Below are 18,588 nucleotides of genomic sequence, written 5' to 3'. Positions count from 1 at the left end.
CTGTCATTATGAGTAAAACCTAATTGTAAACCTTACCAAAATACCTGATTCTGGTAAAACTCACATAGATACAATATTACAGGAATTTTTAGACATAAAGCATGTTTGGTTTTGGAGTTATGTTTATATAAATTTAATATTTAGTATGAAAGTTATACCATCATAATACATAAAAAAAACTAACTTGTGTCTTTATAAACCTTACAAATTATTTGTTTCCAGTAAAACTCACAATGATACATTTCTCCAGGCATTATTAGCCATTTATCATGTTTGGTTTAGGAGTTATGTTTAAATAACTGTCATAACAAATAATGCAGTTATACTGTCATTATGAGTAAAACCCAAGTTTTGTATTTGTAAATCTTACCAAAATACCTGATTCTGGTAAAACTCATATAGATTCAATATTACAGGCAGTTTAAGACGGATTGCAGGTTTGGTTTAGGAGTTTGTTTTTGGAATTATGTCTATATTAATTTTATATTTAGTTTGACAGTTGTACCATCAAATTCAGTAAAAAAAAAATAACTTCTGTCTTTACAAACCTTACAAAATATTTTTTTCTAGTAAAATTCACAAAGATACATTTCTCCAGGCATTATTAGCATTTTAGCATGTTTGGTTTAGGAGTTATGTTTAAATAACTGTTATTTTGAATATGGCAGTTATACTGTCATTATGAGTAAAACCCAATTTTTGTATTTGTAAACCTTACCTAAATACCTGATTCTGGTAAAACTCACATATATTCAATATTACAGGCATTTTTAGACGGATTGCATATTTGGTTTTGGAATTATGTTTATATAATATTCATATATAGTATGACAGCAAAACTGTTAAATTGTGTAAAAAAAACTAACTTGTGTCTTTACAAACCTTACAAAATATTGTTTCCAGTAAAACTCACAAAGATACATTCCTCAAGGCATTATTAGCCATTTTGTCAGATTGATTGTGACAGTATACTGTAATTATGAGTAAAACTAATATTTTGTATTTGTAAACCTTACAAAAACAACTGATTATAGTAAAACTCACATGAATACAACATTATAAGCATTTTTAGACACAATGCATGTTTGGTGGCAGTCAATGTGGCAGTTATACTGTCATTATGAGTAAAACCTAATTGTAAACCTTACCAAAATACCTGATTCTGGTAAAACTCACATAGATACAATATTACAGGAATTTTTAGACATAAAGCATGTTTGGTTTTGGAGTTATGTTTATATAAATTTCATATTTAGTATGAAAGTTATACCATCATAATAAATAAAAAAAACCAACTTGTGTCTTTATAAACCTTACAAATTATTTGTTTCCAGTAAAACTCACAATGATACATTTCTCCAGGCATTATTAGCCATTTATCATGTTTGGTTTAGGAGTTATGTTTAAATAACTGTCATATCAAATATTGCAGTTATACTGTCATTATGAGTAAAACCCAAGTTTTGTATTTGTAAACCTTACCAAAATACCTGATTCTGGTAAAACTCATATAGATTCAATATTACAGGCAGTTTATGACGGATTGCAAGTTTGGTTTAGGAGTTTGGTTTTGGAATTATGTTCATATTACTTTTATATTTAGTTTGACAGTTATACCATCATATTCAGTAAAAAAAAAAAACTTTTGTCTTTACAAACCTTACAAAATATTTTTTTCTAGTAAAATTCACAAAAATACATTTCTCCAGGCATTATTAGCAATTTAGCATGTTTGGTTTAGGAGTTATGTTTAAATAACTGTTATTTTGAATATGGCAGTTATACTGTCATTATGAGTAAAACCCAATTTTTGTAATTGTAAACCTTACCTAAATACCTGATTCTGGTAAAACTCACATAGATTCAATATTACAGGCATTTTTAGACGTATTGCAAGTTTGGTTTTGGAGTTATGTTTAATTAACTTTCATATTTAGTATGACAGTTATACTGCCATATTAATAAAAAAAAACTAACTTGTGTCTTTAAAAACCGCATGAAATATTTTTTTTTTCCAGGAAAATTTACAAAGATACATTTCTCCAGGCATTATTAGCCATTTTGTATTTGTGGTTTAGGAGTTACAGTATGTTTAAATAACTGTCAGATTGAATGTGACAGTATACTGTCATAGTGAGTAAAACCTAATTTTTGTATTCGTAAACCTTACCAAAAATACCTGATTCTGGTAAAAATTACATAGATACAATATTGCAGGCATTTTTAGACATAATGCATGTTTTGTTTTGGAGTTATGTTTATACAACTTTCATATTTAGTATGACAGTTATACCATCATATTGAGTAAAAAAAAACAAAAAAACTTGTGTCTTTATAAACCTTACAATTTTTTTCCCCCCAGTAAAACTCACCAAGATACATTTCTCCAGGCATAATAAGCCATTTATCATGTTTGGTTTAGGAGTTATGTTTAAATAACTGTCATATTGAGTGTGTCAGTTATTGTATTGTGTGTCATTATGAGTAAAACCTATTTTTTGTATTTGTAAACCTTACCAAAATACCTGATTCTGGTAAAACCCACACCGATACAATATTACAGGAATTTTTAGATATAAAACATGTTTGGTTTAGGAGTTATGTTTAAATAACTGTCAGATTGAATGTGACAGTATACTGTCATAGTGAGTAAAACCAATATTTTGTATTTGCAAACCTTACAAAAACAACTGATTCTAGTTAAACTCACATGAATACAATATTACAGGCATTTTTAGATATAATGCATGTTTGGTTTTGGAGTTATGTTTATAATTTCTTTACATTCAGTATGACAGTTATACTGTCATATTGAGTAAAAAAAAAAAGAACTTGTGTCTTTACAAACCCATCCATCCATCCATTTTCTACCGCTAATTCCCTTTGGGGTCGCGGGGGGCGCTGGAGTCTATCTCAGCTACAATCGGGCGGAAGGCGGTGTACACCCTGGACAAGTCGCCACCTCATCACAGTCTTTACAAACCTTACAAATTATTTATTTTTTCCTGTAAAACTTAAAAAGATGCATTTCTCCAGGCATTATTAACCATTTTGCATGTGTGGTTTAGGAGTTTTGTTTACATAACTGTCATATTGAATGTAGCAGTTATACTGTTATAATGAGTAAAACCTAATTTTTGTTTTTGTAAACCTTACCAAAATACCTGATTCTAGTAAAACAAACATAGATTCATTGGTTTTGGAGTTATGTTTATATAACTTTCATATTTAGTATGATAGTTATATCATCATATTGAGTAAAAAATGTAACTTGTATCTTTATAAACCTTACAAATTCGTTTTTTCCAGTAAAACTCACAAAGATACATTTCTCCAGGCATTATTAACCATTTTGCATGTGTGGTATAGGAGTTATGTTTACATAACTGTCATATTAAATGTGGCAGTTATACTGTCATTATGAGTAAAACCAAATTTGTGTATATGTAAACCTTACCAAAATACCTGATTCTGGCAAAACTCAAATAGATACAATATTACAGGCATTTTTAGACAAAATGCATTTTGGTTTTGGAGTTATGTTTTAATAACTTTCATATTTAGTATGACAGTTATACCATCATATTAAATAAAACAAAATAACTTGTGTCTTTATAAACCTTAATACACAAAGATACATTCTTCCAGGCATTATTTGACATTTTGCTTGCATGGTTTAGGAGTTATGTTTAAATAACAGTCAGATTGAATGTGACAGTACACTGTCATAGTAGTTTTTTACTCAATATGCCAGTAATGTTCTTAAAATCCTGAGATAATGCGAAAAAAGCAATAAAAATATTTTTCAACATAATTCCTGCACCAAACATGCAACATGTCTAATAATGCCTGAACACATGTATCTTTGTTAGTTTTACTAGAAAATGTATCTTTTGTAAGTTTTACAACGACGCAAGTTAGTTTTTTTTAATTCAATATAACAGTATAACCGTCAAACTAAATGTAAAAGTTATATAAACATAACTCCAAAAATGAACATGCATTATGTCTAAAAATGCCTAAAATATTGTATCTATGGGAGTTTTACCAGAATCAGGAAATTTGGTAAGGTTTGCAAATACAAAATATTGGTTTTACTCACTATGACAGTATACTGCTGTCATATTGAGTAGAAAAAAAACCTAACTTGTGTTATAACAAACCTTACAAAATATTTTTTCCAGAAAAATTCACAGAGATACATTTCTCCAGGCATTATTAGTCATTTTCAATGTGTGGTTTAGGAGTTATGTTTAAATAACTGTCGGATCGAATGTCACAGTATACTGTCATAGTGAGTAAAAACAATATTTTGTATTTGCATAAACTTACAAAAACAACTGATTCTAGTAAAACTCACATGGATACATCATTTTAGGCATTTTTAGACATAATACATGTTTGGTTTTGGAGTTATGTTTATATAACTTTTCCATTTTTTATGACAGTTATACTGTCTTTTTGAGTTAGAAAAAACTAACTTGTGTCTTTACAAACTTTACAATTTTTTTTCCCAGTAAAACTCACAAAGATACATTTCTCCAGGCTTTATTAGCCATTTAGCATGTTTTGTTTAGGAGTTATGTTCAAAAAAATGTGGCGGTTATCCGTCATTATGAGTAAAACCTAATTTTTTTATTTGTAATCCTTACCAAAATACCTGATTCTGGTAAAAATCACATATATTCAATATTACAGCCATTTTTTTCCTAATTGCAAGTTTGGTTTTGGAGTTATTTTTATAAAACTTTCATATTCAGTATGACAGTTATACCATCATATTGAGTTAAAAAAAAAAAAACAGTATCTTTACAAACCTTACAAAATATTTTTTTCCAGTAAAAATCACGATACATTTTTCCACACATTATTAGTCATTTTGCATGTGTGTTTTAGGAGTTATGTTTAAATATTTGTCATATTGAGCATGGCAGTTATACTGTCATTATGAGTAAAACCTAATTTTGGTATTTTAAACCTTACCAAAATACCTGATTCTGATAAAACTCACATATATTTAATATTACAGGCATTTTTAAACGGATTGCATGTTTGGTTTTTGAGTTTAGTTTTGGAGTTATGTTTCTATAACTTTTTTATTTAGTTTGACAGTTATACCATCATATTGAGTAAAAAAACTTGTGTCTTTGCAAACCTTACAAAAGATCATTACTCTAGTAAAACTAACAAAGATACATTTCTCCAGAATGAATAGCCATTTTCATGTGTCGTTTATGAGTTATGTTTAAATAACTGTCATATTGAGTGTGGCACTTATAATGTCACTATCAATAAAACCTATTTTTTTATTTGTCAACCTTACCAAAATGCCTAATTTTGGTAAAACTTACATAGATTCAATATTACAGACATTTTTAGATGGATTGCAAGTTTGGTTTTGGAGTCAGGTTTATATATTTGTTGCATGTAGTATGACAGTTATACTGTCATATTGAGTAAAAAAACTAACGTGTGTCTTTACAAACCTTACAAAATATTTGTCCTAGTAAAACTCACAAAGATACATTTCTCCAGGCATTATTAGCCATTTTGCATGTGTGGTTTAGGAGTTATGTTTACATAACTGTCAGATTGAATGTGACAGTATACTGTCATAGTGAGTAAAACCTAATTTTTGTAGTTGTAAACCTTACCAAAATACCTGATTCTGGTAAAACTCACATAGATACAATATTACAGGTATTTTTAGACAAAATTCATGTTTGTTTTTGGAGTTATGTCTATATAACTTTCATATTTAGTATGACGGTTATACCATCATATTGAGTAAAATAAAACTACATTGTGTCTTTATAAACCTTACAAATTATTTTTTTCCTGTAAAACTCACAAAGATACATTTCTCCAGGCATTATTAGCCATTTAACATGTTTGGTTTAGGAGTTATGTTTAAATAACTGTCATATTGAGTGTGGCAGTTATACTGTCATTATGAGTAAAACCTATTTTTTGTATTTGTAAACCTTACCAAAATACCTGATTCTGGTAAAACCCACATCGATTCAATATTACAGGAATTATTAGACATAAAGTATGTTTGGTTTTGGAGTTATGTTTATATAACTTTCATCTTTAGTATGACAGTTATACCATCATATTGAGTAATAAAACACTAATTTGTATCTTTACAAACCTTACAAAATATTGTTTTCCAGTAAAATTCACAAATATACATTTCTCTAGGCATTATTAGTCATTTTGCATTTGTTTTTTAGGAGTTATGTTTAAATAACTGTCATATTGTGTGTGGCAGTTATACTGTCACTATGAGTAAAACCTAATTTTTTGATTTGTAAACCTTACCAAAATGCCTGATTCTGATTAAACTTACATATAATAAATATTACAGACATTTTTAGACAGATTGCATGTTTGGTTTTGGAGTTATGTTTATAAAACTTTCATATATAGTATGACAGCTATACTGTAAAATTAAGTAAAAAAAACTAACGTGTGTCTTTACAAACCTTACAAAATATTTGTTCCAGTAAAATTCACAAATATACATTCCTCCAGGCATTATTAGCCATTTTGTCAGATTGATTGTGACAGTATACTCTCATTATGAGTAAAACTAATATTTTGTATTTGTTAACCTTAGAAAAACAACTGATTCTAGTAAAACTCACGTAGATACAAAATTATAGGAATTTTTAGACATAATGCATGTTTGGTTTTGGAGTTATGTTTAAATAATTGTCATATTGAATGTGGCAGTATACTGTCATGAGTAAAACCTAATGTTTGTATTTGTCAACCTTACCAAAATACCTGATTCTGGTCAAACTTAAAAAGATACATTACAGGCATTTTTAGACAAAATGCATTTTGGTTTTGGAGTTATGTTTATATAACTTTCATATTTAGTATGACAGTTATACCATCATATTAAATAAAAAAAAATAACTTGTGTCTTTATAAACCTTACACATTATTTTTTTCCAGTAAAACTCACAAAGATACATTTCTCCAGGCATTATTAGTCATTTATCATGTTTGGTTTAGGAGTCATGTTTAAATAACTGTCATATCAAATGTTGCAGTTATACTGTCATTATGAGTAAAACCCATATTTGTAAACCTTACCAAAATACCTGATTCCGGCAAAACTCATAGATTCAATATTACAGGCAGTTTAAGACAGACTGCAAGTTTGGTTTAGGAGTTTGGTTTTGGAATTATGTTTATCTAACTTTCATATTTAGTATGACAATATTGAGTAAAAAAACCAACTAACTTTTGTCTTTACAAACCTTACAAAATATTTATTTTCTAGGAAAACTCACGAAGATTCATTTCTCCAGGCATTATTAGCCATTTAGCATATTTAGTTTAGGAGTTATGTTTAAATAACTGTTATTTTGAATAACTGTCATATCAAATAATGCAGTTATACTGTCATGAGTAAAACCCAATTTTTGTATTTGTAAACCTTACCAAAATAACTGATTCTGGTAAAACTCACCCACAGAGCAAAAAGACTCCGCGGCGGATCCCCCGCGGAGCTATCGCGCTTTCCGGAACGGACCCGCGAAACGGACCCGTATCGGCGTCCACTTGTTCTCAGGATTACATCCGCCACGGAGGCGTGGCGCGGACCCGCCGTGGCGCCGAGCTGGATCCGCTCCGCATCCATGATCAAAACCTCAGCTCCGCAGCGGGTGCGCCGCGGACCAGCAACGGACTCATAAAAACCCTGGCTCATCTGGCCGTTTTGGACCCGTTTCTCATTTTCAAAATCATTTCTGTTCTTGCTGTAGGATACAATAGGAAACTAAAAAATTCACTAGGCGTTACTACAGCAATATAGGCTTACATATGCATTGCCTTGTATTTTTAAACTAACATTGTCAATAGGCAGAAACAGAAAACGGTCAATTCACTCTATAAAGTAAAATATATAAATAGTAAATATACATATTTAATCTATTAGGCTACAACTTCAATGAAATGCTGCTCCATGCACAGCTAACATCAGAAAATGAACTGGTGAATGACAAGAAGTTCAATAAAACATTTTTTATTTATACATTTCTATTCATCCTGAGGAGGTGGAGGCGGGACTCGTCTCCTCGTTGCCCGATCCCCCGCCAGGTTGAACCACCTGATGGCGTGTTTGGTGACCTCAGCGTCCGTGGCTAACCTTGTCACCTGATTTTTTTCACAGCACCTGTAATCAAACAAGATTACAAGACAGATATGTTTATGGTATGTAGCATCCAAAGCCAAGTATGCTTACACAATACAAAATATGTGATAAGTATTAAGGAGATTACATTTGAAAAAGAAACATGACTTAAAGTTACTGGAGGTGGTTAAAATAAGGTGCATAAATTATGAATTTGTGATCAGGGTATAGGTGTGCAAGATATCCAAAATGTTCAAACAATATCGTTATTTGGTTCCTTGATCAGAGTACTGTATGTGGATAAATCTGTGTGGTTTTGTCATGTTTGTTTGATTCTGTTGGATGATGGCGGCGGGAGGGGGCATAAATAAATATCCATAACCCAACTTTGGGAAGTTGACATTGTTTTCTTATATTTGTACTATCATTCTATGTTTGTATTCGTGTAGGCCAGGGGTGTCCAAAGTGTGGCCCGGGGGCCATTTGCGACCCGCAGGTCATTTTTTAACAGCCCTACAGCACATTTTTAAAACATACGATTGAAATAAATAAAAAACATTAAAAGTGGTATTTAAAGAGCAAACGGGTGAAATGTAACAAGAAAATGTAGCAATGTTTACTCTAATCACACAAAGCTGCCATGTAGGCTGTTTCTTTAAAAAATAATAATGAATCAAAATCAATGTCATTATGAATTTTTTACCTATTCAAGGCTCAATAAAGGATGTCGACAAACATCAGTTGAAGCGTTACGTTAATCTGACCAAGAGAATAAGTTTGGGAGCAGCTACAGGTATGATGGTTGCTACGATTTTTAAGGCTGCCCCCACTATTGACTTTGAACGTATGTAATATTACTTTGAATTATATACTTACTGAAAAGCAAGGTCTTTGTTGCCATCCTGCTAAAGGCCTTTGTTGTTGACGCCCTTCCAATTTATCTGATGTGAAACCTCCTTTGTGAACATCCTGCCCAGGATGTTCCAGGTCACCCGCTTCACATTGTGGCCTCAAATGGTGGCCAAAGAAGAAATTTAAAAGGCAAAGACATCTCTTTAAACAAACAGGTAAACATTTTTAAGCTTAAGTTGGATTTCAAATGTTTTTGTTCCTGTTGAAAGCGTCCAGAAATGTAAAAAAACAGAACCTGTTCTCTTGGCTCATGGACCTATGCTACCTTTACACACGATGTCAAACCAGGCCGATTGTGGCTCACTGACATAATCTTACCACTGGGAAAAGGTGGTTCAGGACAGGCCTGGTTGTCAGCGCTGATTCAATAGAATATTTGCATAATCATGGACAATCAATAAACCTATTGGCACCATTCATATTAAGTAAGAAACCTCACCACTCTTTGTCGAGCTGGGCCATTTGATGGGTCATTTAAAAATGCCTCAAATGACTCCACTGCCTCCAACCGTGTCAGTGGAAACTGGATATTGGCCGGCATTTCAACTTCTGGCCCCGGGTTCGAGGTCAACCTGCTTGTTAAGAAGTTTACCTTCGCCATCAGCTGGTCTTGGGTGTGCTTAATATTTTCCAGCAGGCTAAGGATGTGGACCTTAGCCGCTGTTGACAAACAGCAGTATAAAATTAACATGTTTCAGTGTTTATCCTCATTACTGACAAAAGTTATTGACAAAGTTTGAAGAAAATATGTGATTGCTTGTGAATTTGAATTTTTTCCAAAATTTGTGGCACAGAATGACCATCCGGTATTTGTCAGTTATTGCTCACCAAAGCAGGAAATGTTGTCAGCCATTCTCCCCCCTCGCCATGTTGGCCTGTAGGCCAGGCTGTATCCAGGCTACTGTGTCTGCCACATGTTGAGAGGTGGTGCGGGGGGTGGAGGGAGTCGAGGAGGGACTGCCGTTCCTAGTGAGGTGGGCATTGTGAGAGTCATCAGTTAATCATGACTGATTATACCCAAGGGGCCTATCTATTCACTAATATTTCAGAGATCAGTCCCTACCTTGTGTAACTCTCTGCATGTTTAATGCAGGTGCTGGTGAGGGCATATAAGTACGTCCTTCCCCATGGTGAGGTGCTATGGGAGATAAATTGGTATTAAATGGTTGTGATCTGTTAGCCATGGTTACTGGATGCTGAGATATTATTTCGGGGATCAGTCTTTACCTAGAAAGTTATCTCCAGTTGAGGAGTCGAGTTGACAGGTACTCACGACTCTTGCTGGCACCCGGCGAGACGGTGGAGCTGGGAGAAGGGATACAAGGAAAGGGGAATATCTTTAGCACTAAGAATGTTAACCATATCTTTATTAATGTGGTGGTTTCGTTTTGGATGTTAAGAGATTATTCCTTACTCTGCCTGTGCAATTGGCTTGCCGACCCCAGAGATGCGAGGTCACTATTTCCCGGGTCTTCTTCGCTATCATCCGAGTCCCTGAGACGATGGCTGTTGGGTTACCATATCATTAGGATTATTGCAATACCAAAATTGCCAAATATACATATAGTACAAGCATCTCTGGTCTATTTTTGAATGCTACCGGAAATAACCTTCCTGTTACTGTTGAAACATGACAAATACAAGACGTAACACACTTACACTGGCTTCCTGCTCCTTTTGTCTGGCAGCTCATTCTCTGCCTCAGATTGCAGGTCTGAGGTGTTGCAGCCCTTTCCATATTGCTGCATTATTTTTAATGCGTCTTTGTAGTTGTCTAAAATTGAATATGTTAAAATGAACATGAGTTTCAAATTAGCTGTAGAGCTGAACAGAATATTATTATTATTGATGATGATGTATCAGGTCTCTCTCTTACAAGAGACCTGGTCAGAACATAGACAGAATAGGTTATTCCAAGCAGAAAGAGAAGCAACTATGACGTTATTTTTAAACAAGAAATTTATGAATTTGCATACCACAAGTTCGGACAACAGAAACGTCAAATCTTGGCCAGTTTGACTCATGCTGCTCCTCATTTAAAGCGGCCCTTTTAATTCTGTCGGTGTTTTTATAGTTGGGCCAGAAAACCATCCCATCAACATACAATCCACCTGGGACAACCGCAATGTCCCCGTTCATTATAAATTTTATCAGATGAAAAGGCATCCTTAATGTAGAAAGAAAGCAAAGGGGTATTTATTCATCGTCAAAGGATCAACGTGGACAAACGCATGCACAGGTGTTAGTGTATACAAATAAGCAAGTAATTTTACCTGAATGGTGCCCCAAGGTGGTAAGAACTATAAGAAAGGTAAAAGTACAGGTCATAATAGTCAGAACTTCAGCTCAATCGTAAAGTAGGATTTGAAATTATGGGTGTAGTGTATACATGGAATAATACCAACTTTTGTGTAATACTTACAGCTATTCTTCATCCAGAGTACTGGAAGTCATAGAAGTCGGTAGTCAACTATAGTATTAGAGTTTGTAACTTGAACTGATTGTTTAAACTGATTAATTGAACCGATTTGAACTCCTGATTGTTTTAATTGATTTGAACTCAAACTTTTTTTGTTTCATTAATGGAGGAGGGGTATGGCCACGAAACGATCCCTGTACGGCAAGGCTACACATTTATGTCGCAGCGCTGACACCTCAACCAACTTCAGCTCATCAGATGGATCATTTACAGAAAATATGTTCATTCTGTCAGAGTTGAAGGGGTAGGTATAGAATGGAGACTGCCGGGAAAATTCTGTGTAAATAGCGTACACACCATTATCATTTTTGATAATGTTTTTGATAAGGCAGACTTTATCCACCACCAGAAACATGTCCCCTGTTGATAATTTGACGGTCCACCTTTCACATTGCATTTCCCCATATTGTGCATGAACTTCCAGGCCAACAACAATTGGGCCCACAAAATGCTCCCTTTTCAGTGACATGTCTGCATCAGCATCTGATTTGGTAGCTGTAACCTCCGAAAGGCGCCGAATGAGCTGAGGTAGAGGGAACTCAGGTTTTCTAATTAGTTTTTTTTATTTTCCCAAGGTGATTCTCATATGGGAACGCTGAAAAGGAGTCCAGACAGTCATGCCTCTTCACCTCGTCTGCCAGGTGAACCAGACAGTGGACATTGTACACAATCTGGTCTGTCCCATAAAGCTCACCAAAATGGTTGACAAAAGATTTTAGCATTTGTCCAGCATAGTCAGCAAGGTTGAGATGTTCAGGGCTTACCAACATGGATATAGCAGTTGACAGGAGCATGAAATTACAGTACATGTTCCGGTCCAGGAATCCTGCCAGTACCACAGGGCCAGTATACAGTAAGAACTGTCGGAATTCAGTTGCCTTCCAACGGTCCAACTCCCTAAGCGACCGTAGTCTCCTGGCAAACTCAATTGGCACGTGGGGCCTCATGGACTGGAGTTTGCCTGACATCCTGTCTGCTATTAATGCCGGCAGTCTTACGGTTAACGGACCTCGGAGCCAAGTTAGGAGCAGTTTCCTTACAATGCCCAAACACACTAAATGCATATAATCTAAGGGAAACTGCGTTACCATGCCAACCTTGACGCGTTCAAATGGATGTGGCCCTTCGTGGTGATGTAATTCATCAACCTTCAGGTTAAATGAGATGTCAGTTCTAAGGGGGTGCTCTGGTCCAGGGAACGACATACGCCGGTTGTGGTATTGCCCTGGGTGTAGGCACTTATCGCACCCATAGTAAGCATTGTGGGCTTTAGTATTTTTCACAAAGGCCCGTGCAGGGGTATCACAGATTACTGTGTGAAGCTCAATTTTAAGATTCTTATCTTCAAAGCAAAACCCAGCCTCTAGCTCATGTAGTTCTGTGACAAAATTAGATAAGAACTCTGTGGCCGAACTAGGTTTTTTTGGTCCACAGTACGCCCCAATGACAACGGGTTCCTTCATGGGGACGGTAACCAGTAGGCAAAGGATGGGCCACAGCTGTACAGTGGAACTTTTAAATAAAGGAAGTCCATCTATATTAATCCGCAGCCCCAATGTCATGCCCTCTGCCAATGTTTCGACATATTTACTTAGAGTGGCCTTCAAGGAGGAAAGGATGCCAAAGTGATGGTAGTTCCCCCCAGCCTTCTCCTGAATAGAATATTGGACTTTTGTTTTCAGAAGGGTCCTTCCATCCTTTGGCAGATTGGGATGGGTTAGATGGAGTATACTCAACAGTGCAGTTAGAGCAACCATGGAAATGCCAAAACTCACTGCCCAGTTGGCAATGTTATCAGAAAGTGATGTTGGGTCATCATTTTCAGAATCCGAACCTGATGTCCCATCCCCATCACTTTCATCCCAATACACGTCATCTAAATCTGCCTCCAATTCCATGTCCTCCTCTGTAAAAACGTGCACCTCTGGCATTGCATGTGCAGCTGAAGAGGATTGGGCAGTGTTCTCAGAAAGAACTCTGTCATCTGCCCCTATTCCTGTAATGTCTGTCATGTCTGTCTGAATCTGATGAAGCCTTTTTTGAACGTCAACACGTGTCCTTCGTCTTAAGGTTGATAAAGAGATAGGCACAGTATTTCTATTCATGTTTGCGCTAAAAGACAAGAAAATACAGTAAAGTTTATCATTGATTATTGTTTCTAATGTTATATTTAAATAAATACATTGTTAAATGGTGGCGTTGTCTGTTTCGTTGCTACAAACTAGACAAGATATAGGGCAACGTTAAATTGATTCGGCCCCATGAATATGCCAAGAGCTGCTAGAAAAATGTGTAAGCAACATTACATTTTAACAAACCAGAAAGTATCTTACTTGATTAAGCGAACGTAGCAGGAGCAATTGCAGGCAAAAATCCAGGCAATAGATGATGCTGCAAAACACACAAAATAGAAGATGGGACCAAGTTCCATACAGTCGCATAAGAAATTATGAACAGGCGCAAAATACATTAGTTGTCTGAACCGACGCAAACAGTGGTTAAAATAATTAATTTCTAATTCATTAATTTTAATTATAAAGATTGCAGATAGACACTTTACATTATATATGTAACAGTCACTGTTCTGCGTTGTGTCTTTTGTAGTGATGCACACAGGAGTTGAGTCGTGGAGGATTTATTCACCTTTTCTTTTTATATAGATCAAGAAAAAGGATCCTTAATATGTGCAGCAATTTATACCACTCACATCACCTCATTTTATATTTTTTTCTACAATTAACTATGCCAAAAAAACTCATAACAGACATACCTTTTTTTTTTAATGGAAACAAACAGGGCGTCACACAGCTAGTCCACAGTAAACAGGATCTCGAGCTCCACTAAAGAATAAAGAAATAAAAAATACACTCATATTAATACCACAGGATACATATATATAAATATACATTTAGGCCTCCACTTAGGCTTGATCCCAGGGACCCCAAAGGGTTTTGGTAAAAAAAAATATTAAAAATGTGTCATTCAGTATTATTTTTATTATTCAAGTTTTAAATCCCTAGATCAACATTAGGTCTATCTGTCAATATAATGTTTTTAAAAATGTAAGTCGTATGCTCTTTTTGTCAAAGAAAACCCTGTTTTATGGAAAAAAACACAAAATACGCAATATTTTCACCCAATACATTTTTTTAGTGGAATATTTGAGATTTAATAATTGGAGCCTTAAAAAGGTCAACTCATAACACCATTGATTTTAATTCATTATTATTTTTTGAGCGATGACACTTATAAACAAATCACCCAAAAATTATTGGGGAACCAAAAGGGTCCTACTCATTAAAGTGTTAAAAGAATAAATTATACATTTTTTTTTACTGTTTAATTTTAACACAATAATCTCGAGATCAACTTCAGATCTGTCAATTATAAGTTGTATTCTTGTTTATGTTTTTTGTTTGTTCGTTTTAGGCCCTTTAAAAATAAAAAAAAACAGCTCCATTTTTTATATGGCAAACAAAATATGCAACATTTACCCCCCAAAAAAATCTCAAAGTGCATTTTTTAATGTGACGTAATTGGAGCCTTGGATAGGTCAATAATTCATAACATTGATTTTGATTCATTATTTTTTTTAAAGAAACAGCCTGCACGGCAGCTTTGTGAGAATAAACATTGCAACATTTTATTGTTACATTTCACCTGTTTGGTCTTTCATACCACTTTTTGTTTAAAATTTTTTTTTTTTTTTTTTTTTTTTTTAATCGTATTTTAAAATGGGCCGTTCAGAAAAATGACCTGCGGGTCGCAAATGGCCCCCGGGCCGCACTTTGGACACCCATGCATTAAAGAGTTAAAAAATAAATTACATTTTTTTTTACTGTTTACTTTTAACACAATAATCGAGATCAACTTCAGATCTGTCAATTATAAGTTTTATTGTTGTTTATGTTTTTTCTTTTTTGGCCTTCTAAAAATAAAAAAACATCTAAATTGTTTATATGGCAAACAAAATATGCAACATTTACCCCCCAAAAAAATCTCAAAGTGCAATATTTAATGTGACGTAATTGGAGCCTTGGATACGTCAATAATTCATAACACCATTGATTTTGATTCATTATTTTTTAAAGAAAGAAACAGCCTGCATTGCAGCTTTGTGTTACTAGAGTAAACATTGCAACATTTTATTGTTACATTTCACCTGTTTGGTCATTCATACCACTTTTTATGTTTTAATTTAATTTTATTTTTTTAATAATCATATTTTAAAATGGGCCGTGGGGCCGTTAAGAAAAATGACCTGCGGGCCGCAAATGGCCCCCGGGCCGCACTTTGGACACCCATGCATTAAAGTGTTAAAAAATAAATTATACAACTTTTTTACTGTTTACTTTTACAATAATCTCGAGATCAACTTCAGATCTATCTGTCAGTTATAAGTTTTATTGTTGTTTATGTTTTTTGTTTGTTCGTTTTAGGCCCTTTAAAAATAAAAAAAACAGCTACATTTTTTATATGGCAAACACAAAATATGCAACATTTACCCAAAAAAAAAACTCAAAGTGCAATATTTAATGTGACGTAATTGGAGCCTTGGATAGGTCAATAATTCATAATAACATTGATTTGGATTCATTATTTATTAAAGAAAGAAACAGCCTGCATGGCAGCTTTGTGTTATAGAGTAAACATTGCAACATTTTCTTGTTACAGTTCACCTGTTTTGTCTTTCATATCAATTTTTATGTTTTTAATTTGTTTAATCGTATTTTAAAATGGGCCGTTAAAAAATGACCTGCGGGCCGCAAATGGCCCCCGGGCCGCACTTTGGACACCGATATAAAATACCACATGCAGCAGCACACAATGAAGATGTACACACAGACAGAGTTTTTGGCCCGTGCAAAAAACTCACGAGACCAGGAAACACCGTAAAAACAGCATAGCATTAAGCTAACCACATGGACCGCTAGTTTAATGCTAGCGGTAGCATAGCATTTAACTAATCCACGTGGGCAGCATTTAGCATATAAAAGTGAGGTTTTTACAACAATTTAACAAGCATAATCCAAGAATTTAACCCGCATGTTTATCAACAAGTCACAGACCGTGTGCATTCTTATAAAATACTTTAAGAGCGACAACCAAAAAGTTTGTAAAAAATTAAAAGGATCGAGAGACAATGTAACGTGACTTACAGCTGCGTCACATCAAGAAAAATACACAGTAAAGAAACTTTACTTAACTTAACTTTACTTAAGGGCCAGAATATGTTATAACATATTCTGCCGAAATTGCTATTCCTTTTAAAATAAAATAGCCTTTTTTTACAGAATATAAAGTTTTATTTAGTCCTAATATCAAACAACGTCATTACAATCATACATAAATGATGATGGAAACACAAAGGCCGATCTTTACTGTGAATGTAGCAACAAATCAATAAATCTACTTACGTTCCTGTTCCAGCAAACTCCAGAAATGACCGAGCTTGGCTTGCGCGTACACTTTATAGGCGCGCGTCCACGTCTGCGGATCAGACATTGGTCGGCTCAGTATCCACGTAGGCGGAACCTATACTGTAGGCGGCGCGCGACGGTTTAGTTTGCCGCGTCCGCGTACGCAAATCAGACATGGGTCCGCTCAGGATCCGCCGTCAGTATGGCGTCACATTATGGCGTCACATTAGTGCCAAAAATCTGAGCGCATAAAAACTGTTATTGCGCGCTGTTTCTCCACTTCGTGCGCGCACGCGACACCCTTTTGCGCGCGCGTGGTGCCTTTTTGCGCACGCGCGGTGCCTTTCTGTGCGCGTGGTGCCTTTTTGCGCGCGCGCGGTGCCTTTCTGCGCGCGCGCGACGCCTTTCTGCGCGCTCTCTGTGTACTCCTGGCATCTCTCCTCGCGCTGTCATGTTTCTTTTTGGCACTTTGGGGGCGGGTATGCTTAGACGGCCTCTTCTTTCTGATTGGTCAGGCGAAAAATGCTGAAAAATGCTCAGAGCCAATCAGAAGTATAGCAGGGCGGGTCATCGTCAATATGTATCAAGATTTACGGAGGAAGAAGTGGATAAAAAAATGTCGTGCGCTGATGAAGGTTATTTCATACCACATAACACAATTTCAGGGTAATACAAAATGTGACCCAAATAAATAATAAGACAACAAACACCATAATCACATCTTTCAGCCAGAACTGGTCCACCAGCAATAACATCCAATCATAACATTATTTTATATTTTCACTTCTTCTTGAACATTTGTTTTCTAATTTATGGAATTTCTTTTGATTCAGCCATTAAATTAATGAAATAATCTTTGAATTTTGTTTTTAAAATGTTAAAAATAGCTTTTAATAATGTATTCTGAAACAGTTGAAAATAATCAGAGAACTGACTAACACTGACCCGCAGGGGCGCCGAAAAGGGGGGGTAAAGGAGACGGATTCTAGGGGCCCATGATGGAGGGGGGCCCAGAGAGGCCCCTAATGATGATGAAATTATAATACAGAAAAAATAATGGCACTGTGTTGGGGGCCCTGTAAAGATTCTTTTCATGGGGCCCAAAATCACTAGCGGCACCCCTGCTGACCCTACACAACTATGTTGCACAATTAAGTCTTTTTTTTTTTAAAGCGAAAGAGGTAATTTCAACAGGTACAGCATCCTATGCAGGCCCGGCCCTAACCAATCTGGCGCCCTAGGCAAGATTTTAGGTGGCGCCCCCCCACATCGGCAGTGAAGTGTATATACTCACAAGAACCCGAATAGCTTTGTCTTTGACCTTTTTTTTTTTTACTTACAACTATACCTAATATATAAAGGGGTGGAAAAGTGACTATTACCTGCAGGGCAAACATTAGCTAACCAGAAGGCAATAACAATGTAAACAAAAAACACCTGCTTAAAAGATCTAATACAAATGTCCCTGGGGAATGTAAGGTGGGAGTACTGTAATTACCTAACGTTACATTATTATTTTCCATAACAATTTAGCCCCCTCCACAATATTAACCCGAAGTTAAAACAGAACTAGCTATTTATTGATTAGCAATTGCCGAATCATGTAGCATTAGCTTAATGCTAAAAAG

General features: G+C 35.0%; 1 protein-coding gene across 2 annotated transcripts; it reads right to left on the bottom strand.

Moving 5' to 3' along the window:
• Positions 1–8,050: 8,050 nt before the first annotated feature.
• On the bottom strand, positions 8,051–17,057 carry LOC133614274 (uncharacterized). 2 transcript variants are annotated; one of them, XM_061972118.2, is made up of 12 exons: positions 16,958–17,057; positions 14,311–14,380; positions 13,874–13,931; positions 11,335–11,361; positions 11,038–11,228; positions 10,721–10,835; positions 10,476–10,567; positions 10,289–10,366; positions 10,125–10,199; positions 9,890–10,027; positions 9,026–9,721; positions 8,051–8,191 (listed from the first exon to the last, which is right to left on the bottom strand). In XM_061972118.2, exons 5-10 carry the CDS (start codon positions 11,225–11,227, stop codon positions 9,960–9,962), a joined length of 618 nt encoding a protein of 205 aa, XP_061828102.1. In that variant the 5' UTR covers position 11,228; positions 11,335–11,361; positions 13,874–13,931; positions 14,311–14,380; positions 16,958–17,057; the 3' UTR covers positions 8,051–8,191; positions 9,026–9,721; positions 9,890–9,959. The 2 variants fall into 2 exon arrangements, with proteins under 2 accessions (XP_061828102.1, XP_072771149.1); XM_072915048.1 differs by lacking the exons at positions 11,038–11,228; positions 11,335–11,361 and having other exon boundaries at positions 13,874–13,933; positions 14,312–14,380.
• Positions 17,058–18,588: the final 1,531 nt, after the last annotated feature.

This window comes from Nerophis lumbriciformis, linkage group LG17 (assembly GCF_033978685.3).
Source record: "Nerophis lumbriciformis linkage group LG17, RoL_Nlum_v2.1, whole genome shotgun sequence".
In the NCBI taxonomy this organism is placed as follows: Eukaryota; Metazoa; Chordata; class Actinopteri; order Syngnathiformes; family Syngnathidae; genus Nerophis; species Nerophis lumbriciformis.
Note: the sequence above shows the minus strand (reverse complement) of the source record. Positions and strands in the feature narration are given on the sequence as shown.

Excerpts from the sequence above, each read along its gene's own strand:
- LOC133614274 (XM_061972118.2), bottom strand. The coding sequence starts at position 11,227 with ATGCCTTTTCATCTGATAAAATTTATAATGAACGGGGACATTGCGGTT. Across the intron at positions 10,836-11,037 it reads TTCTGTTGTCCGAACTTGTG|ACAACTACAAAGACGCATTA; the intron begins GTATGCAAATTC and ends ATTCAATTTTAG. Across the intron at positions 10,367-10,475 it reads AAGCCAATTGCACAGGCAGA|CTCCACCGTCTCGCCGGGTG; the intron begins GTAAGGAATAAT and ends CCCTTCTCCCAG.